The sequence below is a fragment of the Embiotoca jacksoni genome, unplaced genomic scaffold (genome assembly GCF_022577435.1).
Source record: "Embiotoca jacksoni isolate LCO1_2020_lvr unplaced genomic scaffold, fEmbJac1.0.p SCAF_3, whole genome shotgun sequence".
In the NCBI taxonomy this organism is placed as follows: Eukaryota; Metazoa; Chordata; class Actinopteri; family Embiotocidae; genus Embiotoca; species Embiotoca jacksoni.
Genome location: NW_027185381.1, coordinates 23,822,234 through 23,848,253, shown reverse-complemented (window position 1 = coordinate 23,848,253; position 26,020 = coordinate 23,822,234). Strand labels below are relative to the sequence as shown.

Sequence of the window (26,020 nt, the reverse complement as noted above, 5' to 3'; positions counted from 1 at the left end):
TTGTTTTGTAATTAGTAACAATATGTCCTGATTACACTTCTACTTTAATTACAACTGTGTGAATCGTGTGCTTTAACATGAAGGGGTAATTTTTTCGCATGCATGAAACTTGATGAAAATAAAATCCCTCCATTACTCACGTGGATCACAGAAACATGGATTCAAGTTTAAAAAAAGTATCACGGGACTAATTGTTTTATATGGCAGCAAAATGTGGAGCTCACTAATAAAACTGGAAAAATAGGACATCGACCCAAAAGGAAAAAAAAAAAATCTGCATTTGAGAATATATAAAATCGTATCAACAAACAGTGGAAATCCCAGGATGCAGATTGAAATGAGGACAAAATATAATGCAATAAAAAAATAGAACAGAGTCACACCATTAGTCAGAAGGAAAATCAACTGGTTTAAAAGAATATGAAACATGCAGAGAGAAAACTAACCTTACAAATGCTGAGACAGAACTGGGAAGAGAATATTAAAGTGCTTATGGTTTGATTAATATGCTGCCATACATATAAAGTTTTCCCTCTTTCTTTTTATGAAGTATTTAACATTTAAGTTATGAGTAAAGTTTTGGTTTTTTTCATCCAGTTTCTTTTATAATGCAACTTTATACATATTATTGACTCCATGTCCTTGAGAAACATGTCTTTATTTTGTTGTCGAAAGGCCAAATACCCTAAAAACTTTTTGATTTGAAACCAAAACCTTTGAGAAGTTTATAAAATATATTTTAACATTTTGAAATGTTAAATGAAATAACATTTTCAGTTACTCAGAGATCTTTTCCTTTAATGTTTAAATGTAAGCTAAATTATAAACTTTCAGTGGAATAAAAGAAACTGCGTTGTCCTTAAAGTTGAATGTTGTATGGCTCTCATCCTGATTGGTTGTGTGTCTTCTTCTCTGTCTCTTCAGATGACACTGATGAAGCTCCTCTTCCTCAGATTGCAGAATGTCAGGTGAGAGACAGTTGTATTGTCCTGGGGTAAAATTTGTCTAGGCTCAGAGTTACTGCTACAGAAAATCTTTCAACAATTTCTATCGGCAGCCCCTGATTTGCCTTTATCTGTAGAGCTGTTGTCATCAAAACCCTCTAAAACCAAAACAAATGCTGTTCTGCACTAAACCTGACACCCAGGTGCTGCAGGGTCACGTTAACATGACAATAAGCCAAACAGACTCACTACTGTATCATTGTGTCTGGGTTTAGGTGTTGAAACAGAGAGACCACACTGCCACCTTCAGGTCAAAATGGAAATTACATTAATAATAATAATCAATCATTTTCATCCAGCATGAGAAAGATTATATTATTATATACTTAATTTATCTTATAGTGTAAAATAACAATGCACTTTTTAACATTCTACCACCAGACCATTGTGTCTTTTTTGTGAAACACGTTAATATTTTAGCGGCGTAGATAACTTTGCATCCATTTTATGGATTTCGAGTGCTCAGAATGGGAAATCTTACCGGTACTCCAGTTAACTTCTGCTTTTTTTTTGTGCTTCCTTTCCTCCTCCTCCTGCTCCTCCATCCGTCCAGCTGGTCCAGTCGCTCGGTGTGGCCATCTACCGAGCTCTGGACTGGGGGCTGGACGACAGCGAGGAGCGGGAGCTCAGCCCGCAGCTGGAGCGCCTCATCGAGCGCATGGCCGGAGGCGACCACGGCGGACACGGCGGACACGGCGAAGTCATCACGGGGAACGGCATCATGGACGAGGGGTACAGCGGACAGGAAGAGGAGGAGGAAGAGGAGGAGCCGGAGGGTGTGATAAGGCCGGTGTTCACGTTCCGCCAGGTGAAGGCGCTGTGCGCGTCCCGGCTGTCCAACCCCGGTCTGGCTCCGGAGCACTACCAGGCCGTCTGCAGGGCTCTGTTCGTAGAGACGCTGGAGCTGCAGACCTTCCTCATCAAGATCAGAGACGCAAAGCAGGTACGTTCGGTTGCCATGGCAGCGTCTTAAGAATTTATCGGGCTCGGTCATCTAGAAGAGGTACAAGAGAACACAAAAATTCACGTGAGGGAGAGTGAAAGAGCCCTCAAACATGTAAATGTAAGAAGAGACAGTTACACTGTTAAAAATTATATTTGTAAAACACAGACTATATATGAAAGTAGACAAAAATTCTGGGTCTGAAAAATTAAGCTGATGCGGAAGTGCCTTAAACTGCAATACTACCAATGACCACTGGGGGTTGGCTCCAAAAAGGCTCCGGCTCCACAGGCTCCCATTCAACTTTTCTCATGAAATACAAAGTCGATCATTTTTTTTCCACAAGTCCTTATGGTGTCATTCGCTAAAGTCACTCCGTCTTATTAGTTTTCTAGCACTCCATCTAAAAAATATTTTCATCATTAATTAGATATTTGGCCTCAAAAAGCCATATGTTTGATTGACAAGCATTTGGTGAAGTCAGGTTCCCGCTGCAGGTGGGCGGGGCTTAGTGTAATAATAACGAGGAGTCGCACAAAACAATGAATATCAGGGCAAGAAGTGCAAAGTCCCTGCAGCTGTTCAGAAAATCTGATTTTTACATGACTTATTTTAAATGTTTGTTTTCAGTCTGACTTAAAATAAAAACAGATTTTACTGACTTAATCACACTGGTATTCATCCCCGCAAGACAGTTAGTTTACATCTGTCACTCAACAGCTAAGTGCCATTGCGGATTACCCTGAGGTCCCAGGAATAATCAACATGTTCAATCAAGTGCAAGTTGTCTTCAGTTATTTCTCAACCAGCTCCAGGAATTTCAATTTTTTTTTTCTTTTTTTTTTCTTCCCCTTAAGCCATATAATTATTATATTCCTGGGAAAAGGTTTTGTTTGCATTGAACCGTTCTGCCCAAGAAGGAAAAAAACAACCCAGCAGTGATTCAATCACGGTCGTGTCACCTGCAAACCTCATGGGAAAAACCTGAGAGACGTATGGAGCTGAGAACACTCAGGGAATAAAAGGAAGGACATGAGACGCATGAGCTGCTTTTTATTTACTTCAGTGGAGTTTCACTTCTCCTGCCTCCGGTGGAGTGCACCTTGCAGAGTGTGCACTCTCTGAATTTAATATGCTTATAACCCTTCCCCATTGATATTCCTGTTTACATGCTACAGAACACAGACTGAATAGATGACTGAAGATGCCGCCTCCACAGAGTCTGCCGAGTACTCGGCATCAAATCTGTGACTTCTGTTGTGTCGCTGCAGTAGTTTATGCTTGTTGAACTGTTCATGCAAATTTTGCAGAAACGCTGTGCTGCAAGCTGTTTACATAAATCCGTGCAGATGGTAGACAACGTGCTGTTTTTAGCTGATGCAGATCCAGATATGGCACAAAAGATTCCAGTGAAGCGACGTTGTTTTATTAACGCCGTTTAATGCCTCATAACTTCTCGTGTTATTATATAGAGCCATTACGAAGCAGAAGGCACTTATGCCATTGTAATTTTCTTAATTCATTTATAGCCATGAAAAAAAAAAACACAATTAAAGATTACACATTACACAACTTTTGGTGTATATTCAGGGTGAAAACTGTTGCCATGACAGTAAATAAAATTTTGGTGATAAAATTGTTTTAATGCTGTAAACACACTTTTATATATAGGCCTTGTAAACTTCTAACTTCACATATTTTTAGTGCACAAGTTGCTAATAATTTTGAGAGCATTTAATACAGACCTTAGTTTTGGTTGACAAGCAACTTGTTTCACATGTAATCAAACTGTAGGCGCTGGCGTGTCTTCTTGTTTTTATCATATTTTTTTAATCTGGTCAAAAACTACAATGTGCAGAATAACAAATATTTTGTGACTCTAGTGCCCCCTGGTGGCAGTATGAAAATGACAGACATATTAAACTTATACCATCAGAACTATTAGAAACAACCTCATTTTAAAATGTTGTCTGCGGCGGTCAAACTATTTTAAAGCTTTACTATTTAAAAAAAACACACAAAAAAAACACAGATGTGTCTTTCTTTTTGTTGGCCAGATGCTGAAGAAGATCTCGACCGAGGAAGCTCTGGAAGACAAATCTGCAGCCGAGCTGGACGCGCTGAAACACACAGACTGGGTGAGACGAGACGAGCGAGTTCGCCGTGTGACAGGGAGAACAATAACAGCGGTGTGTTAGACATGACGAGGCTGTGTGGTCGCGCTGATGCATACAGATGCGTGTGCTGCTGCTGTTGTTTCCGTCCCAGGCTCGTTTGTGGGTGCAGCTGATGAAGGATCTCAGGCAGGGCGTGAAGCTGAAGAAAGTGCAGGAGCAGCCGTTCAACCCGCTGCCCACCGAGTTCAGCCTCACTCCCTTCGAGATGCTGATGCAGGACATACGGACGCGCAAGTTCCAGCTGCGCAAAGTCATGGTGAGGGTCCAGACCCCGACACTGGTATGGAGACACGAAAGCAGTTGAAGTGTCGACGTGTGCGCCACGAAATGAGTCAACATGTTCTGTAATCAATGAAATAAAGGCAAACAGTCAATGGGAGAATAGAAGTTGAAACCAGTTGAGCTGTGGCTTGAAGAGTCGGCGATAAAGGAAGCCGATTCAAGAATAAAAGTTGAAATCAGGTGAACTGCTGTTGAAAGAGTAAAAGTTAAAGTGTCAGATAACTTGTAGATGCTGAAAGCAGATGAAGTGTCAATTAATTAGTACATGCTGAAAGCAGTTAATGTTAGTGGACGTGTAAATACTATAAACAGTTAAATTGGCGGTTCATTTATAAATTCCTGAAGCAGTTGAAGTGTCAGTTGACTTGTGGATGTGGAAAGCAGTTACGGTAAACTTGTAAAGTAGTTGCAGTGTCAATTGGCTTGTTGAGGCTAAAAGCAGTCAGTCTACTTGTAAATGCTAAAAGCGGTAAAAATGACAGCCTATTTGTGTTTTTAAAGCAGTTGAAGTGTAAGTTGACGTACAGATGCTGACAGCAGTTACATTATCCATTGACTTTTAGTAAAGTGTCACTTCACTTATAAACGATGGAAGCAGGTACATTTGAAGTGTCAGTTGACTTGTAGATGCTGAAAGCAGTTAAATCATTTGTAAATTGTTAAAGCAGTTGAAGTGTCACTTCACTTGTAAATGATGGAAGCAGTTAAAATTGAAGTGTTAGTTGGCTTACAGATGCTGAAAGCAGTTGAAGTGTAATTTGACTTGTAGGTGCTGAAATCAGTTAGATCGGCAGTTTAGTTGTAAATTTGTAAAGCAGTTGAAGTGTCAGCTGGCTTCTAGATTATGAAAGCAGCTGAAGTGTTAGTTGACTTGTAGGTGCTGAAAGCTGTTAAATTGTCAGTTGCACTTACTTGAAATACCATTAGAAGTATTAGACGTTAACTAAATCAAACCATCGTGGATCTCCAGGAGGAAATACCGTGAAATTATTATTATTGTTTTTTTCCCCTGATATTCGCCATTGAAATGTTTTCATCATCTCCTGACGTTGTTCAAATAGGGCAGGAGGACTCTGAGGACAGCCAGGAGTGAGACTGAAGACCTTGTTCTTCGCGGCAGCGCGTACAGGCTTCACCACAGGAAGAGAGAATTATGTAGGAGGTGGAGGAGAGTCACCTTGAGGCCTTCTCCACGGGCAGATACATAATTCAGCCTCACAACACAAATATTAATGAAGGCTTTTCTCAGCCTTCTGTTGTTGTTCTGGCAGCAGTTCATTTCAAGAAAATACCAACACAGTTAAAGATGCACTGTGACTGTGAATGGGTATCACTGTTTCTATTCAGCGTCAATACATTAAAATAAAGCCATACGGGCAAATGCATGATTTTCTAATGCTCTGTTTTGTTTCGGGTGCTTGGAAACGCGACTCTAAATGAATCCTAATGCTGCTGATGGATGTGTTTAGATAGTTTAGTGATTTGGAGCTTGTCGCTTGTTCCCGAGTGACCAAGAAAATGAATCGCTGCTGCTTCAACAATCCGGCTCATTTTTACTCGAAAACATTAGAAAAGCCGAGAGGTCCCTCCTCCATCTGCACTCGGGGTGTTTGATTTGCTGACACGGTTTCTCGCCTTCCTCAGGTGGACGGTGACATTCCCACCAGAGTGAAGAGAAACGCCCACGAGCTGATTTTGGATTTCATCAGATCGAGACCTCCACTGAAACCGGTGAGTGTGTTTGGCCTCGTATTACAAATTCTCTCAAAGCGGTGTCAAGAAGGAAACACCTTAAGTGCGCTGCACGTATGTAAGAACCAGAACTCAAGCATAAATAAATTGAGGTGAATAGTTTACTTAAGTTTAAAGAGGTTAATGTCTGTTATTGATGTATGAATTGATGATAATGCATCATTGTCAAAACAAACTTTCCTCGAATAGATCATTTGACGAACACTAGCTTACGTCAATAACAATGAGCTTTTTGGACTTGCAGCCACATTTTGTGTTCTTGAAGCTCAGTTCTTCAGCACATTCAGTCTCAAATAATATAATAGATGCTACATTTAAGTGTCAAGTGTCTGCTTTAATTTCAGTGTGTTTATATATAGACAACACTGTGTGTGACATACAGTATTTTTCCTTCTTTTTAATATTAGCTGAAATTAAAGCTATTCAAATACATGTGGTTTGGGCTGTAATTATCCTTTACTAATAGACTGATGCTAATATTTTCCAGAAACATTTTTCTGTTAATTGATACACATTTTTTTGTCTTTTTTTTTTTTTTTCAACTTACACAGATTTAGCATATCTTTCTCTCCTCAGAGTTTAACACTGATATCGTGGCACGGAGCTTCAATCTAGTGAATTCTGCTCAAGCTTTACAACTGGAGTTTTTATGTCCACGTTTTATTGTGCAGTGATGTTTCAAACACGGATCGTAAACGTTAATATTCACTGGACACAATCTGTCGATGCATAATGTTTTTAAATCTTTGCGCCTTTTTTCGTCTGCATTTGTTTGTACGGAATAATTAATATTTTGGCCAGCGAGAGCCGTTTTTTTAATTTTTTTTTAAATTTAATTTCTATTGCTCAGAAGTACGGATGTGTGGATGTGGTCCAATTATTTCTCCTTGTCAGGTTTCAGAGCGCAGCCTCCCTCCTCCTCCCCCGCAGCAGCCGTGCCTCCACGACTTGGTCCTGGCCGGGATCAAGCAGGAGAGAAAGCTCCGGCCGGTGGTTCCTTCCAGCTCCAGACGTAAGACCGCAGTCGTTCACCATTATTTTTTATTTTGTTACTGAACTGCAGCTGCTCAACAAAGGTCCAATTAGTTCACCACATGTAAGATACCATGAGTTTTGTAATGATGCAATGATGAGAAATGTTCACATCTGCCTTTTATTAAATGATGGACAAAACAATAAGAGGGAATACAGTAATGTAAAAGCATGAATATAATTTTAAAAAAAAAGATTAAGAGAAAAGAAAATAATGGCCATAAAACATTTTAATCCGAAACCAGTTGGAATTTAACGATATGAACATTTTTAGCTGTTCATATCCTGAAAGCGTGCAAGATCCTGGAGAGCTTTAAAGATGACGGAAATCATTTTAAAATCAATACAGAAAAGGATTCGGAGGCAGACGCGAAAGTACCTGTTGTTGTATTGAATTAAAATGATGACATCAGCACTGATGCGGTTGTCTGTAGTCTCTGCACTGCAGCCTGTGAAGGTGCACGAGAGTATTTTTTTTCCATTTAGCGATACAGTAAACGTGGAGGTGGTTTTACATTTCAAAAACATTGACCAGCTATTTACAGAACAAGGTCAGCTAATTCAGCCAAGGGTGATGATGGAGCTTCGTTTTGCAGGGAGTGAAATCACACAACGGGACTGGGACTGTTTAAAGCTGCTGTGAGTTATTTGTGGAAACCAGGACCTCACTTTCAATTAAAGGCACTTGTGGTTGAGCAGCGTCTCTGCTGATATATCTGCGTGTTGGAGTTTGTGGCGGTTAAAGAAAATGGTAATCAAGACTTAAAGAGAATCGAATTATTTGCACTTTTCGGTTACTTTCCAACGTTGGAATTTGAATGGACTCGTTAATTAACCTTTTGAAAGCAGAATCATTGTTAATATTGAGCATTTGGTATTAATACCAAAAATAAAACTATAAAACCATTTATTTGGGCAACTTTTGGCTTCCATGATCTGGATGAATTTAAATTTTCCTCACTCACCCATCTGTCAGTTACTTTTTTTTTTTTTATATAACAAATAATCGTGTTTCACAATCAGCTGATATCATAGAAAATCTGGGCTGTGGGTACCAGTGAACCTGACTGTGTTTTAGATGAAGAAATATTATGTTGACACGCGTAATGAGCAAAAAACGTGAAACGAGAAAAAGTACGTTTTGCTCAAATTGCGACTCATTGACTGAAATTAACATTAAATGCAGTTGAAAAGCTGCAGCAGCAACAACGTTGGTTTATTCTAATTATATTTCTCAAACCAAGACTGTTAATGAGATAGAGATACTAAAATGTCAGACACGGTACATCTGAGGATCGCTGCCTTCTGATCCCAGCGCTCCTGACTTTGTTGTTCCCTGACTGTGTGCGTGTTCGGTTTCTCCTCCCTCAGCGTTTGGTTCTCTGCCCTGCCTGGCTCAGACGTGTCCTTGCAATGTCAAATCCACTTCGTGCATCGACCTGTCCTTGTCGGAGACCCGGCCGCCGTCCCGCCCGCGTATCCTGCTCAAGGCCCCGACTCTGGCCGAGATGGAGGAGATGAACATATCTGAGGTGAGCTGACATCTTGGAAGGGAAAAAACAAAACAAAAAATAGAGGAACCGCTGGGAATCCCTGTTGTCGTCTCGGTTGACTGGTGTTTTTCACAGCAGCACATGCTCCTGTTTCCCAGCCTAAGTGGGTTAAGATTCCTCTGTGGAGAGAGCAGGGTGGGAAGGGAAACAATGATGGGGATGAATCCTTTTTCTCTTCCGTACAAAGACTCAACAGCTTGGGAACGTGTTTTTCTTTTCCCCGCTCCCTCTGGCTGCGTTATGTCAAACATCCAAACTCCCCGTTGCTTCAGCATTTTAACAAATATCCTCGCTGGCCCAGGGAGGAGCTAGCTGGAGGTCAGAACTATTTTCTGCTTCATCCTCATGGAGAATGACGTGTTTGCTGACTCCCTTTTCAGTCACTTCTGTTTTCCTTTTTCATCCCACTTTCCCCATTTGCAGTCTTTTTCTCATTGTGAACCAAATTTGGGTTAGAAAAGGTCTCGTGGGTTTCTCATCTCGTCTCCACTCTCCTTTTTTGCTGTCACGTTGCAGCAGATATCCTGTGGAAGTCTTAAAGCCTCCTCTGTGGTCACTGGCAGTCTCTTTACATCCAGTATCGGGACCGCAGACAGTAAATAACACGCTGTAATATCCCATCTGCCACCGCAAAATTAACCAATTTAAAGAAGATTACAGTTCAAGTTCTGCAAACACTTCTTGGAAGACGAGATGTCAGATATTAGCATATATATATATATATATTTTTATATATATATTTTTTCATTTGACCTGAAAAACGAATCTATTCAGGTGGGATCAACTTGGCAGAGCGTTGGAGGAGGGCTGAATATTCCCAGGATATGCAGGATATGATCTGTAAATAGACATGGATATTCAGGAAGCGAGTAAACGTGAATAAATGTCCATAAATCTGCATAGAAATCATAAGACGGAGTTCCGAAGTTGCCTGAGAATTATCACATTTTTCACTTATCTTCAAGTATAAATAGTTGTCCACTGCTAGCTGTCTGCTAATAGCTAATTCTAATCATTTTAATTGGAAAATACAGGCATCACATAATTACATTATGTCAAGCTTAAGAGGCGTCGTTCTCCTGACGGCTTTAATTTCTTTCCATCGTCGTGTTGGTTATCAGATAGGCTTGTGTGTTGGTGTTAAGTTTCCATCCGATTGACAAAAAAAAACCCCATCTCCTTCATTCTCCATGTTCACACAAAAGCTGAATTTCACGCTGAGCTGATAACATGCCGGAGAAGGAAAAAAGATCTTCCCGCTTTAAAATAACGAAGACGTGGCTCTGGGCAGTTTCACAGGAGGAGCAGTGAGTTTGCTGAAAAGCAGGAAGTTGTTTCAGCTGTATTAATTACAGGGGAGGGGCAGTAAAATGTGACTCGCGTACATCCTGCACTAGTTTGGAAGTCACTGATCAGGGCAGTTGACATTAAAATCACAGCACCTGCAACAAACACATAAATCCTGCTCTAATGGACAGTTCACTAATCCAAGCTTCACTTTATTTGGGAAAAGCAAAGTAAAAGTAAAAATGACAGCCATCTTCTGTTCTCGGTTTACAGTATTTCCACGATAAAGCAGTTGTTAGGTCACCTGTGGTCGTCCTTAGAGTCAGAGTGAGGAGCTCGAACGTTCAGAGGGAACTATGAGGTGGTTCAGGCAGCTGATCCGGACCCTCATGGCTGCCTTGCACTGGCTGGTCTCCGGGGACGTCTCGAATTCAAATGCCTAGGGTAGCAAAAACATCAGTTTCACTGTTTGTTAACGTACTTTTGGAGGCCACTGTTTATAATCTGGACGAGTAAACACTTCGGATCGGCTGGAAAACACCGCCGGGAGAAGGACGTGTGGACGAACTTGCTTAATTAGCTGCCATCACATCTCATCTTCAGATAAACAGCAGGGAATGAGTGAATGGAGGAAAGACGAGTAGAAAAATAGAACTGATGAAGAGCTCTAGAAAAGTACCAATTAAATAAATGGCTTGAGGTCCTGGTCTGTATTTGAGTTCATTAGCTAGATAAGATTCATTTGTCTTTTCTGTCCTTCATCTTTTCCTTACTTTCCTCCTTTCTTACGCCTCCTCTTCCTCCCCACCTTTTAACCCTTCGCTCTCCCCAACCCGACCTCCAGGAGGAAGAGTCTCCAGACAACGGGGAGCTGAGGCGGGTGGAGAGCTCGCCCACGCCTCTGAAGAGGGACCGGTCCTTCTCGGAGCACGACCTGGCGCTGCTCCGCAGGGAGATGCTTCCTTCGCTCTCCGAGTCGGACCATCTGGGCGGAGCGTTCAGGCTGAGGGGCGAGAGGCCGCGGTCCAGGACGATGACGAGCGCCGGGCTGACTCCTCTTCACAGAGGTCAGACTGATCATCCTGGATGTTCATTTTTTAGATCAATGTTGGTCATGGAAATTGTATTATTCAGTCATTTTACATACTCAGTTGAAATAGCCTTTTTCTATCTCTATTAAATTTAGATTATAGAAAAATATCTGTATTTCCACAGACAGTCATATCAATTTTAGATGAATATTTAATGACTGTATTTTTACAGAAGCAGCCAAAAATGTGGACACAACTTCTCATTTAAGTGTTATTTTTTTACCATTTTCTACAGTGGAAAAACAAAACTGTGGACATCAAAACTATGAAATAACACATCTGGATTTATGTAGTGAACAAAAAAGGTGTAAACAACCAGAAGTGTGTGATAAACCCCCTTAAATGTTATCTCATCTCATTTTCAAAGTAGTTTTTAAGGATCTTCTGACAAACACACACTCAGGACTGATAACAAGCTGTAGTCAAGGTTTTTCATTGCAGGACTGCAGCATGTTTTTTTTTTTTTCATTCGCTCTACAGTCAGAAGTCGGCGGTTAATTAATCCCAACCCAACACCGCTGCGGCTCATTTCAGAGGTTACGTCTTTCTGTTTGGCCTGAAAGGGAGATAATTAACCACATCAGCTGCTTTAGTTTGTGCTTGCTGTGAAAACCTGCAGACTCTTCTGGTCCAGCTGTGGCAGATGATTTTCATTGGCTGCAGTTTTAATTCTCCTCCCACAGAGGGAGACACACCACCAGTCTAATTTTTATTATTCATTTATTTTTATGGAGGAGCAGATGTTTTGCACCTCTATATTTATTAAGGTGGTTATGATACTTTTAGAGGCTGAAGAGGCAAATTTTGAAAAAAGAAGTTTTAATCCCTGGGAGGAGGTGGAGAATAAAATATTCTATGTAGATTTTAAACTTCAGAAAAGTGATATTATCTGGTCTGTAGTGGATGTTGACATTTCAGCAGGATGGAAAAGAAAAAATAGAAAGGAAATAAAGATCATTAAAAACCTGCTTTGTGATCATAGAAAAAAAGGCCAGAGAATCGTCACATTTAAAATTTTCTTCAGCGTCACAGTAATCCAGCGGTAGTTATCTGTACATTCATAGGTGCATTACGAACAGGAGCTGCTAATGGATAATTCGGCTACATTTAATGGCGCCAATTTAGCAAAATGTAAAAAAAAAAAATACAGGTGATGAAACGAGAACAGCAGCACCTCCCTGCTGACATTACAACAGCACATTAATAAGGGGTGGAGCTCTCCCGACTGCTTTAATTTCACAGCTATCCTCATTAAGGATCAATGAACTAAACATTTGGATGTTTTACGTAAGAATTTGGCCTTTAAACCGACATCAGACGCCACAAAGAGACATGATGCACTCACATCATCAATACAGCCTTTTAAAGTTTAGCCCGGAGGCGTGGAAGCGACGCGATGTGCCGTCACTACAAAGTCGTGACAGAAACCAACAACTGCTTGCTTCTGCTGTTAAAACAGAGTGTTTGTTCCTTTCCAACTTTCAGGGCAACACAATGATTCAGCGGAGACTTTATGTCGCCACTGCTTCCCATCTCCACCTCGAGCACTAACCTCATTAAATTACGGTTACCTCACTGAAATAAGAGCCGTGTCAGTCCCCTGTGGTGCTGACGGTGGGGAGGAGAGGGGGCAATGGGGGTGGGAGGTGGGAGGTGGGAGGTGGGGGCTGGGGGGGTTGTTGACAGGGATTCACATGAAGCTGTTGAGAGACTTGTGATGGACTCTAATCAAATATAAAGATGTGCTGACAACGTCCGACTGGGTGAGGGAGGGTAGGAAGCTAATGGGCTGGAATTGTGTGCTGCGTGAAAGCCCGGGGAAGGATGTTATCTATAGTTTGATGGCCATGATTCATGCATTAGCAGCCTCGCCGTCCACATCCAGAGGTAATCGTTTGAAAAACGATCCTGACTTCAATCGACTCTCAGCCTGCAGACGGCTGCAGAACGATCCACACGCCGCTGCACGCCACGAGCCCTCCAGGCCGAGTGAAGAGCAGTGCCGTGTTCCAGATGACGTCCTTTTCCTTAGAACATTAACAAATAGTGCTCTCGCATGTTACGGCACTAACTCGTGCAGTAAAGGAATTTTGACAGGCTCGTGTCGTTTCAAATCGCACGCTGTTGTTTCGGGAACCGAGCGGTCTGATCTGCAGCTTTAATTATTTTTTTTTACCCAGAAACCAACGTGTTTCGGTGCCCACACTGATTCTTCTGTCCAGCAGCAGAAGTGAAAAAGAAACACTTGAGTTTGGTGTTCAGGAACAGCTGCAGCTTCCTCAGACGCCTTAATTTGAAAATTCGTCACGCCGGTGGCCCCGCCCCCTTTCCTCTAAGTAACCAAGATGGCGGCTGTTTAGGGTGGAAAGTGTCCCGAGTTTCACACTTCTTTTTATTTGGCCCATTTTGAGTGCATCATCCTGGTACTCGTCGTGCCCTGCATGTTTCTGTACTCGACAGTGCGAACGCACTTTATGCACTTAAAATAGTGAGCGTTAGTACACAAGTACAACATTGCAGCACAGGAGGGGGGAGGTTTGTTGTGCAGTACCCGTCTCTGCCAACGGGGGGACTCTCCGGCCTCGACCGTGTTGGTGTCAGGATCTAAGCCTGTAAGCCCCGGCTGTCATCGGCAGCTGATCCAAATTATATGTACTGATGATGTTTACCCGCCTGCTCCAGCCTTCCTCTCGGCCTGTTTACTTTCCATTAGAGCCAAATTGACACCTTCCATTTGGAAGGATCGAAGAGGCTCCCAGAGCTGAGAGTAGCCGCCGAGCCGACCTCTCGCTGAGCTCTAAGTTACAGATGTAGCAGCGCGGGCCGAATCACTCCACTGAAATCAGATTAATAATAGATGGCAGCGTTAGAGTCGATCAACGAACGCTCTGCGGGGCTGAGATCTGAGACGGGCCTGAATGAAAGGGAGCCGATGTGTAATTCATGGACTTGTTAGACCGGGATTTGTGTCTTTCTCTCATTCACTCTCTGCTGGGCCTCGTTTGATTTCAGCCTTATTCATTTTACTTATCTCCTCTGTGTCTCTTTCCCTCTTCAACCCTCCCTACACGACAGCCTCCTTCCCGGTTCGCGGCTGGTCGCCGTCGTCTCCGGGCCGCCTGTCTCTGACTTCGGTCGACGAGACCACGGAGCCGTGGGAGACGACGTCGGGCTCCAGAGCCGAAGACGAGCACCAGTGGATGGTGAGATGAAATCACAGCGGGGAGACGTCACTGCAAAGAGTTTCATCCTGTCAAACCAACTTCATCTCTTATCGAGTCCTTAAAGCACAATTTCCTTAATCGAGCGCCATAAGATTAGTGTATTTTGGGGAAATTGAAGAAGAATTTAAAGTGCGCTCAATGAAGGATTGAGCCGAGTAAATCATGCACCATATCGTCGGTAAAAGGAAAGTTTAAAAAAAAGTGGCATTTTTTTTTTTTTGTAGGTTTCCCTTTGTGTTACATAAACCAGGTAAGATGGGAGATGCTACCTGACTGAGTTGAGCGATGATGAGCAGCTTAGAAGAGAGACGTTACAGAAGGTTTAGAAAGAGTAAAGCTTAAGCTGGGGGTGTTTACAGTTTGGGCTGTTTCCAAGGATAATGATGGCCAATGACAGTATATGAGTGTTCAGTCTCTTAAGATAATAAAGGCTGGACAGACCCGATGCTTCAGCAGTGCGGCGTTGTATGAAATCGGCATCCTCCAATTACCGTTGTCAAGCCAAACAGAAGAATTTAAGTGCGCCAAGGTGAGAGTAGAGTTTCAGTCGGCAGGAAGCAAAGACGAGGTTGATGAGGAAGTTGGCATCGGCGCTAATGACAGGAAGGAGGTGGCAGGAGGCACCGCGGGCTGCAGCCTGGCAGGCAGAGGTGGTGGGGAGGGTGCAGCAAGGAGATATGTCGGGGCAATAGGTCAGGGTGAACTGGGAGAGAGTAGAGAAGAGAAGACTTAGTAGGAGACTTAGTCTATCGCCAGATAGATCAAAAAGTTAAATTTTAACCCTCCTCAGCCGTCCCTTCAGTCTTCCGGTCGTCAAGCTACAACAACCCCACTCAGTGTCTAGGACATCTATTTTTTAACTTACCGAGTCTCCCGGAAAGCAAACTACCAGTTAAATATTTTACTTTTTAGTCCCGCTGTGCAAAGTAGATACTAGTTAGTACCCTGGCGTCCCGTTTGTCAGGAGAAAAAAAAATAATAAAATCAGAGATCAGCGTTTTTGACATCGTCGGTGCAACTACAAAGCAACTCTTCGACATCGAGTTTTTGTTCAAACTGGTTAGTTTAGAGAAAAGTTCCAGCTTCCCTCCATTCAACGTTGTCGTCAAAAACATTGTGCAGGGTTGTTTTCCCCCAGAAAGGGGGCGTGGCTATGAGGATGATGTAATGCTGTTCTGACGAATACTGGAGTTACAATTAGAATCAGCTTCTCACTGATAAACAGCATCATTGACATTCATGCCAACATCTCACGTCATAATCGTAAAAAATTTGAGGAAACATTTCTTATAGGAACACAGAAAAAAAAATATATGAATATTTTTGTTTAGTTTCACTGGTGTTTTGTGTGAGCTATTTTACGTTGCATCAATTTGAAGTATGTTTATTTTTCGAATCTTCCTCTGTTAGCTCAGAATTATTATTATTTTTTTTTTTTTTTAACGTAAATAAAATTGTAAATAAAAATCGGACTGACGAGTTGTTCTTCCGTGTTTCAGGAGGAGTTCAGCCACCCGGTGGAGAGTCTCGCCTTGACGTTGGACGAGGTCATCAACGTTCGCCGAGTTCTGGTCAAAGCAGAGATGGAGAAGTTCCTGCCGAGCAAAGAGCTGTACAACAGCCTGAAGAAAGGGAAGGTGAGCGTTGAGTGGAGCTCCGTGCCGTTTGTCCCCGTGCCGTTTGTCCCCGTGCCGTTTGTCTCCGTGCCGTTTGTCTCCGTGCTGTTTACAGTGAAAGGACTCAGTAACTGTGAGTGTGTTCTCAGGTTTGCTGCTGCTGCCGGGTGAAGTTTCCTCTCTTCTCGTGGCCGTCCACCTGCGTACTGTGTAAAAGGTGTCATCTTTCATCTATTTCTCAAATATTTAATCCTCCTGCCAGATTTATATTTACAGTTGCCTGATGTTTTGTTGAAGTTTTACTTATCCGCATTCGTTTCTTTAAGTTTGATTTCACGAAGCCTCAATGCCGCCGAGATTTTATCGATTGCCGTGCGTCAAAGTTTGTAAAATGAGACTCCTGTTTCTTCTTCTGACGTTTACTGTCCTCGTTTTCCCTCGTAGTTGAGTTTCATCTGTTAAAACTGCCAGCTGTTACCCAGCTGGGAACGAACCACCCACAAACACAACCAACACATGCTAACTGAGAGGTGTATTGATTTGTTTTTGCTCTTCTTACAGGTCAGTCTGTGGATCCTGCAGCGCAAAGGTAACTCGTAGTACATGATCGGGGATTTTAATTCCAAAGCCTGTTTCCGTGATTATTCGGCTTTGTATTACTTTGCAATCGCCTTTTTAACCTGGCTTTTTTTTTTTTTTTTTTTCTTAGAAACTTTCATGGCCTTTATTTTGTGTTATTTTCGTTGCTTTTATTTTATGGTATCTTTTTTTTTTTTTTTTTTTCTTAACTGATTATTTAAAAGAAAATATTTGTAGTTTATGAAGCACTTTGCTCTAACTTGTTCAAAAAGTTTCATTAATTGTAAAACAATTACAAAAGTTGATTTGACTCCTCTGTTAACAAAAGCAGAACTCTAAGATATATTATACAAATTCAGCTCTCAAAAATTATCAGCAGCTTATTCACAATCAAATGTGAAATTTGAATGAATAGAAATATAAATAATACAAGTGAATGCACCATGTGTATATCAAAACTTTTGTAATTTTACATATGGACCTGAAATTTGATTCACTTGACAGTAAATGTAAGAACCAGGAAATGTAACATTTTACGTGTTTTATTATTCATGTATTTGTAGGTTCACTGTAAAAAACAAACAAATTAAGTGCAAACTAATCATTTTCAAAGATAGAGTAATTATTTGTTTGCACATTTGATGGTTCAAGCATCTCTTATTTAAGCCATTAACCATGTTCCTGTGGTGTGGAATGAGAAGTTATTAAGTATTAAATATAGAAATGTACAGTGACACAGAGCAGCTGCTGCACGGAGACGTTAAATGGGACACTGTACCACTTTATTAACACATTATTTCTGTTGACGTCACTTCTTCTGTTGTTCTTTTGCTGGTTTTGTCTTGTTGCCTCCGTCCCAGGCCGTGTTGGATGTTTGCTTCTGTGCTCTGTAGGTTTGGATTTTGTGTTTTTGTACTTGTTTGTTTTATTTTTGCATTAACATGTGATGCTGTGCTTCATTTGTATTATTAGATTATTGTGGTTTGTTTTTATGGAAGTATGTGCGTTTGTTTTTAGGTTTTCTGTTGCTTTGTGACTTTGATTGGTGTGTCGTCCTTGATGTTTGTTTGTTTGTGCGTTTGAACCTGTTAGTTGTACTTGAGAGAGTCTGCAAATAATTGTGAAAGTATTTTTGCTGCGAAAGTCATCTGCTACACAGATTCTTCCTCTTCTCTTCCCTCTGCCTGATCGTTCTCCTCCTGTTTTGCTTCTTGCTCTGCTCCAGATGAAGATTCCCTCCAAGAAGATGGCCCATATCCCCGTGTACACCGTGGGCTTTCACAGCACTCCAAAGAGCCATGGACACAAAAGCCAAGTCTACAAGTGAGCCTCCGGTTGTCTTTTAATTTAGAGAATCGTAAAGCCGACTGAAAATGAAAGATTTCGACATAAATAATCTCCCCGAGCTCCGGTCGAAGGTCAAAATAAATTCACGATAAAAAAAAGAAAAAAAGAAAAAGTGTTGGAGATAATCAGCACACAACGTTATCGCTCAATCCGTGAATCAGACGTCAGCCAGCAGCCGGAGGGTAGTTTGATCTCTGCCACCTTCCCTCCAGTACCACCACCATGACAGACTTGATATTTTTAGCCCCGCTGCTGTTAAATCTCTAACAAGACTTAAGAGTCCTCAGACACGCTCGCAGCTCCGTGACAGAAAGCACTCGGCTCAGAGCGCCGCGTTGCCAAATGTCACCCCGCTAGCATGCTCGCAGCGACGGAGCCGACGGCGCCGATGCTCGGGCGGGCGCCATGTTTACCGCGCTCACAGCTGCAGTTAGCACGAACACGCAGTACAACTCGGGCTTACGTTATGATACATGATGTACCATGAGACAAATTAAAATCGGGACAGAATCAATAGAATTCAGTTTAAATGTAAAAAGTAAAACAAGAAATGAAAATAGTGGAAAACCTTTAATAAGGCATATGAAAAGATAAGAATGTAAACTAAATAAAAATGATCAAATAATAATAGATAGAAAGATACAAAATTATTATTAAAAAAATTTTTACAGTTCAACCATGCTACAAATATTTCTTAATTAACAAAATTAGAAACCTTGTGTTGTCACTAGAAGAAAAAACATCAAGTCGGCAGGCTTCATCCTCTGAGGACCATGAATGAAGACCAAAGATGTCAAAGACGTCTGAAATCTCAGCTCTGTAGACTTCTTTCTTTACAAATTCTTCTTTATTATGAGGACATTTAGGAGAAACACAATATTTAATCAGGTACAGTCAAAGTAAAAATAATTGAAACGCAAAATGATTCTCTTATTACTTTTTACCACAAAAAAATGACATCTTTTTATATTAAGTTTACTTTTTCAGTGATTTTTCTTTTTTTCCCCTACTTCAGTAAAGTGTTAATTTAATCTCTTACATTTAGGGTTTTAGTTTATCCAACCTAAAATATTTACTTTTGTTATTCCAGGTTGGAAAAAAAACCACATTACTTTACATTATCACAAGTTCTGTTAATTTACTGAAGCTTAAAGTAACTAATTTATTTATGCTACTGTCACTTTAAATTCTTGGTTGACAAAAAAAACAACAACCCCTTTTACTGCTGATCCTTTTGTTGTGTTAAACTTCACGATGAAATACGATGAGCTTTATTTGTCAAATTTCTCATACCATCTCTCCTACGTGGATTAAACAAAACTAATTAATAAAACAAATTTAAAAAAAAAAGCAGGATCAGAAAGCAGCAAAAAAAAATAACAGCATAATGTTTGAAACATTTTGTGCAACTTAAAACTTCAAATTTAAAAGGCAATAATCTGTATTATGTGTTAATATTTAATATGGAAAGATGTAATGATGATTGCTGCTGGCTGGGCCCACGTCATGCCAACACTCCTCTCCCTCTATTTGTGACTATTTACTAATACTTAAAAAGGCCATTTAGTAACTTCTACCCAGATGAGGACAAAACAACTTCCTACTACGAAGGTCACTGGAGTTAACGTTGACTTGGCAGCTGGATGGACTCCAGCTGGCCCAGTTTCCTCACGCCGCTCTCAGACGGTCACGTTACGCTGGTTCAATCCAAGGACGTACGAGAACCTGGAGTTAAGACCACAGGTTAAACCTATTTAAGTCCGCCCCTCCCTCCAGCCGCTGACTGCTAACCTCCTCCAGCCTGAGCGGAAACACAGCCTCTGTGCTTACTCCAACCAGTCGCCTACTCAATCCAATCACCGACATCTACCCCCCCCTCCCCCCGTTCACCCACCCACACAAACACACACACTCCACCCGCTCTGTTGTTGTATAATCAACGCAGCGCCTCTTCCAAGGCCTCTAAGCAGCCATTATGTAATAATTACCCAGCTGTCATTAATATCCTCACTCCTTGTAGCTGTGTGAAGAAAGACGTTGTGCCAACAAGGGATGAACAGTGACTTGGGTGTGTGTGTGTGTGTGTGCGTGTGTGTGTGTGTGTGTGTGTGTGTGTGTGTGTGCGTGCGTGCGTGCGCGCTGGCGCGGTGTTGTTGTGCTGCTGATCTGCTGTCCAACACCTGTTACCACGACCCGACCGCGCCGCTATAGGGACAGGAAATAGTTTGTTTTGCAAATGTTGGCATTATTCTAATCAGGAGATCTGACCTTAATCTGCTCGTTAGCGGTCGCGACGGTCCCGCCCCTCCACCGCTGCATCATGTTTCGATTTCAATCACTTTAAATGAGCTTAGAAAGATCAAGTGTGGCTTCGTGTTTACAGATGTTCAGCTGATTTACTGCGAGAAATAGGAAAGTCACAGAAACAGTCAATATTTATCAGTTCTCTTTTTTTTTTTTTTTTTAAAAAGGCTGCCACAACAAAGATAGAGAGAAATATATGGCAAATCAAACAGTGGACGCTATGCACATGATTTTTATTTTTTTTTCGTGACCCAGTAACATCAGGGTAAAGAAAAATAAAGTTAAAGCAGCATAGATAAAAGTTTTTAGTCCTTTTGTTGTAGAAAAACATTTGGATCATGTGGACTCATCTCAGCCTGTTTTACAATAAATAACTTGTGTGTCGTGCTAAAATTAACCTTATTAAAATATTTGGTCAGCGTTAAAAGTTGACTAACTTTAGCACAACATGACTGAAAAAGGGGAATTAGTTTTCTGCTTGGTCATTATTTTACAGAAAATTAAGTGATGATACCGTTAGGAAAGTCTCTTTTAATAGGATTCTAGATTTTTTTTTTAATTTTTTTTAATATAAAACCACTGACATCCTCAAATGTAACTTCTGCTTTGGAAAAAAAAGATTTATTTTCATTCAATAATAGTATGGACAGGTTTCCCATTTACATGGCTTTTTATACGTTTCCTTTTTTTTTTACCTCTTTGGGACTTTGCTGTGTGAAATGTTCTGCATTAAATAAACTTCACTGACTTAATTAGAAACATTTAAGCTGCAGGGGTTGAAAACAAGTTTCACAAAGTCTTAACAGCTCAAATCCCAAAGTGACGTCTTCAAATGTCTTTTGTCCAATAAACAATTCAAAACCCCCCAAAAATGTAGTTTAAAATGATAGATGACATAAACTGTGAAATAATAACATGCGAGAAGCTAAAACCAGGACCTTTGACAATAAAATAACAAAAAAAAACGTTTTTTCTTTGTCTAACCAGCTGATTGTTGCAGCTCTCAATCCATCAATTACAAATTATAAACCCACATCATGGATCATTTCGATTTATTTCAACTATTTTATTGTGGCTATTTTGGCTGTGTGCTACCTTTACACTCTCTAACTCTGCTTGGAGAATCAGTAAAAACAGCGTTTATATGTATCAGGGCGGAAACTGTGAGCTCCCGGCAGCTTTCAAGAAAACTGTGATTTTCTTCCGTGAATCATTTCAAACTTTTGCTTTTGTTGTTGTTGTTGTTGTTGTTGTTTGAAAGTAAACGCAGAAACGAGCCGCCTGAAACGGCCATTTTGCTAACCTGCTCACCAACATATTCATGTTGAACGTGGAGGGTCAAAATAAACCAGAATCGTCCTTTTTTTAAAATGACATCTACAGCCCCACGGTATGAAATATGAAACCTTTGTGTCCGTCTGCAGGTCCCTGCGCAGTTTGTCCCGCCGCTCGGTGGAGGAGGAGTTCCCCCACCTGTACGCTCATGGCTGCACGCTGCGGGACATCTGTGCCGAATGCACCAAATTCGTCGCCGACGTCATTTCCTCCAGCCGCCGGAGCCTGGACATCCTCAACAACACTCCCACGAGGGAGGCCAGAGCTGCTGCTGCTGCTGCTGCTGCTGCTGCTGCTGCTGCTGCTGCTGCTCAGAGACCACAGCTGCAGCGTCAGTCCCACCTGGAGTCTTTCTCTCACCCTCACCCTCACTGTCACCCTCCGCCTCACCCAGAGTCACAGTGCGGCCCACGCCTCACTCCCCAGGCCCACCACCACCACCACCACCATCACCACCACCACCACCAACAGCAGCAGCAGCGGCTCCACGCGTCTTCGCCCTCCCCTTCGCCACAGCTTCGCCGCGCCGAGACGATCAACAGCGTGAACCAATGAGCAGATTGACTGACACTTCATCCCCCCCCCTCCCTCCCTCCCTCCCTCCCTTCCTCCCCCCCCCCCCTCCCCTTCTGACCACCGTGTGCACACGCTCACAGGACCGGTCGGGGGTTCTCCGAGGGTTCTAGTGCACCGCAGGAAGGGACTCAAAGAGCCTTCACATCGGTTCGATTAAATATAGATGAGAGTACATAATCCAGTGAGGGTGCTTCTTTAAATATTGCTGGGTCGGCACATTAAATGCATCGTTTAATGGTCATGCTACGATATTTAAATCTTTAAAAACAACCTAGCTTTGTTGAACCCCTTTTTAGTACGAATCTAGCGACTCCACCTCACCCGTCATCTTCCATAGCTCACCACGAACGCACATGTGCACAGAGGTATTCACTGCAGTAGGTTTAAATAAGAGGCTCTGTCTGTATCTGCCTTGTCTACAGCACCGTGACTTCACACCCTTGACAGCTGCTGGGGGGGGGGGGGGGCAAGCATATGGACGAGAGGGCAAACCAGGAGAGCTGTGGAGGCTGTACACGCTGTGGGGAGCGAAGGTTGGAGGTTTGGTCGGGTTGGTGGAGGTTCGATGGGGTGAAAAGCTGCGCAGCATAGAGTCGACTTTAACATTTTAGCTCTCTGTGGTTGCCTTGTGTGTGTTTTTTTTTTTGTGTGTTTTTTTTGTCATGAATGTAAATTAGAGAAACAAGCAGAGTTGTAAAATGAAAAGCTTGCACACGGCACAATAACTTTTAAGTTTTAATCATCCAAATAAAAGAAAAAGGGATTTGTGGCTGTTGCTGCATAACGAGGCCTCTTTTTTGCGACGCTTGTAAAGTCCCCGGTCCAGCTCGGTGAGGTTTGATGGCGGCGACACTGTGAATGTAACGGGGTGAAGCTACAGGCTGCACCTTTTTAAGCGACGCTGGTCTGAAGCGAGCTGACGAAAACTTCCCGCCTCCCTCACTCCCCGTGGACGCTTGCAATCTGCTCTGGGTTTGTAAACACTAAGTAAACCTCGACTGCAATAAAATCTAACGACAAACACGACTTGTTTGTGAGTTTTACTGTTTTGCTGCGTTCAGCTGTTTTTTGGCGCCCGCAGAGCTGCTCTTCATTAACAAATGCAACAACGTTTTTCATATTTAAGTGAATGCATGTTTTTCTTACAAGTTAATGGGATTGTAATAAAACCAGAATTATCCTTTAATATTTGGTAGGAAATCCTTAATCAGTCAAAAAATTTTTATTAAAAAATATCTACTAATTTAAAGGTCTTTCGTTGGTTATATGAAGCTAAACGGGTGGAAAATCTAAACGGTTTTACTCGTTTTAAGGCCAGATTTCTGTGCTGTTTTTAAGAAAACTCGGGTTTATCTGGTAATTTTGTTGACGGCGGAGGAGCTTTTGCTGGAAAGAAATACACTTTCATGCAACTGGTAGAGTCAGCGGTCCTGCGATAAACCTTAATCAAGATCATGGGGTCGTGCAGCTTTTTGTTTGAAATGGGGGATCGATGTTGACTCAACTGTGTGGTCACGTCACGTATGTGCAGAAAGAGCTGCTGCGACACGCATGTATGTTTCAGCAGGTCAGCCCCTTTTCATAGAGAATGAATGAAGACGAATTGACTGCTCGGTAAAATGCTCACAGATGTGACTCTGCTGGCGGCAAAGAACAAAGACAACGTGGATCCGAAACTCATGTTGCGACTCCGGTGGCGGGTGGAAGAGAGTGTGTGTGTGTGTGTGTGTGTGTGTGTGTGTGTGTGTGTGTGTGTTCTCTGCATTAAAGATGAACTCGGTTCCCTGAGCCCGTTGGCTTCAACCCAAAAACAAGTGATGTTTTTAAAGGGTTTCTCATGATGAGGATTGGTAATTAGCTTTAAGGTGTGACTGGTGAACTTTGAGTGATTTTATTTTTGATTAAATCATCCTATAATTGAATAATTTTGATTGAAGATGAATTAAACGAAGTCATGAGCAGTAACAAGACTTTTATACCGTGCAGGTTTGTGGTGAGGATAATCGGCATTAATCTAACCGGCCTTGTGCCTTCTCCTGATTTCATCTGAGTGAACTGCCTTTAAATTATATATTTAAATATTTCTATGAAACATAACTTTGAGTCATTGGCTGTAACAGGAGTTTTTTCACTGCTGTTTGAAACAGTTATAATATTCAGCCTCAAGCTAACTAGCCCAGCTTAGCATAATACCTGCAGTGTGACGCGGTCAATTTCTCACGATTTAATTGAATAAAAGTGCCTTCGAATCATATATTTAAATATTGCAATTAAAGATTAATTAAACATTAACCAGCCTCAAGCAACGTAGCTGTAACTGCAGCTTCATACTTGTAAAATATGTGATTTTATTTCATCTTAAAGCTCCAATCTTTAAGTAACTGAGTGTTTATATCATATACACATAATGCAGCAGCTCAGACTTAATCATAAGACAAAAGATAAAGTAGCACTGATAAAAGTTCACTCACCAATATTAACTATAACCTCATGAGACTGCAGAGAAACTGAGGTGGTTTTATTTGATTATTTTTTTATTTAATTTAAATAATATTCAACTTGTCTGTTCTACACTTTGGCTAAGTGAACCTCAAACTTCATTTAATTGTCTTTTTTTTTGTGTGTGTAGTTAAGGAGTCCTGATGTGTTCAAACCTGCAGAATATAGAAGTTAACAGTAAGTGTGCAAGATGCCATTAATAGAGCGACCGCTGCGGGTGAACTAAGACGGCTTTATCCCCAGTCAGAGGATCCATAATGCCTCTATTGACGCTCCGCCTCTGTCATCATGAATAAATAATCTACAGGTCTACATGTCTATTGGCTGCGTCTGCCTGTCATCCGTCTCCGAGTTCCCTCTCAAACTGTACGAAAAGCTCGGCTGCGTTATGTAGACTGAAACCGGAAGCTGGGGGATTACATTTCACATTAAAAGCACAAGAAATGCATCAAATGTTTATTTTTCTGTGTTTATCGCAGACTGCTGCAGGATTTCACCCCAAACACGGATGCAGATTTCTTTGGTCTCTGACTGTACTATGAAGCTTCTCTACCGCACGTACTGGCAGAACGAGACATGTAAATATTGTTTTATGACTATTTCTAAAATGAGCCAAAAATAGCCTGCAACAGTGGCAGGTACTGTTCGGTGATGACACAATTAGATAATATTTTTGCAATCATTTGCATTGTTTCCGGGTGTTTTGTTTTGTGTTATCTACCTTTTTTTTTTTTTTTCTTTCATGCTGTAGATCAGCTGTTTGTAAAGTGCCATTCGTTTAAAAAAACAACAACATAATTTTGCCTTCTTAAATCAACATTTTGAATTAAAAGTCATAATTTTGTCTTCTTAAATCAAAATGTTGAGTTAATAGAGAATTTTTTTTTTAATTCAGACATTTTTTTCAATTTAAAATTAACTTTTAACTTTGACCTTATCAAAAGTAAGACATTTTGTCTAATTTTTCCTTCTCTTTTTAAAAATTTTTTATTTCTTACTTTTTTACTTGAGTGAAAATTTTGACTAGTTACCTCACATTTTTGACTAGTTTGTACAACTTTTAACTTTGGTCAAAAAAATGTTACACCTCCCCTCAAAACTTACTTTTTTATTTCATATTTATGTCAAAATTGTGACTTATCCTGACTAATTTGAATCTATTTAAATCGAAAAAAAAAATCTTAACTTTACTTCACTTTAATTTCTTTTGACATTAAATGTGGTGATTACAAACTTTTCTCTGTATTTTTTTCTTTGAATGGCAGCAAATAGATTCCATATCTCTCAAATCTGTTATTTGGATTTTTTTATTTTAAAAAAAAATATATTGTGGTTTGTTTTTATTTTGAAAGGTTTGAACGGATGTCTTCTTGTTTTATTCGTGCTGACTTTCCAGTGGAAGTTGGACAGCTTTAGACC

At 41.2% G+C, this 26,020-nt stretch overlaps 1 protein-coding gene across 1 annotated transcript in view; it reads left to right on the top strand.

Moving 5' to 3' along the window:
- Nucleotides 1-23,123, top strand: part of spire2 (spire-type actin nucleation factor 2) — a 33,622-nt gene extending 10,499 nt beyond the window's left edge. The window contains exons 2-15 of the mRNA XM_069162838.1: nt 925-968; nt 1,558-1,947; nt 4,005-4,085; nt 4,216-4,380; nt 6,051-6,137; nt 7,053-7,170; nt 8,562-8,722; nt 10,875-11,097; nt 14,197-14,324; nt 15,845-15,982; nt 16,111-16,178; nt 16,523-16,550; nt 17,766-17,863; nt 21,616-23,123. Of these exons, the coding sequence (XP_069018939.1) occupies nt 925-968; nt 1,558-1,947; nt 4,005-4,085; nt 4,216-4,380; nt 6,051-6,137; nt 7,053-7,170; nt 8,562-8,722; nt 10,875-11,097; nt 14,197-14,324; nt 15,845-15,982; nt 16,111-16,178; nt 16,523-16,550; nt 17,766-17,863; nt 21,616-22,081 (2,195 nt within the window). The 3' untranslated portion in view covers nt 22,082-23,123. The remainder of the gene's footprint in view (nt 1-924; nt 969-1,557; nt 1,948-4,004; nt 4,086-4,215; nt 4,381-6,050; nt 6,138-7,052; nt 7,171-8,561; nt 8,723-10,874; nt 11,098-14,196; nt 14,325-15,844; nt 15,983-16,110; nt 16,179-16,522; nt 16,551-17,765; nt 17,864-21,615) is intronic.
- The last annotated feature ends 2,897 nt before the right edge of the window (nt 23,124-26,020 follow it).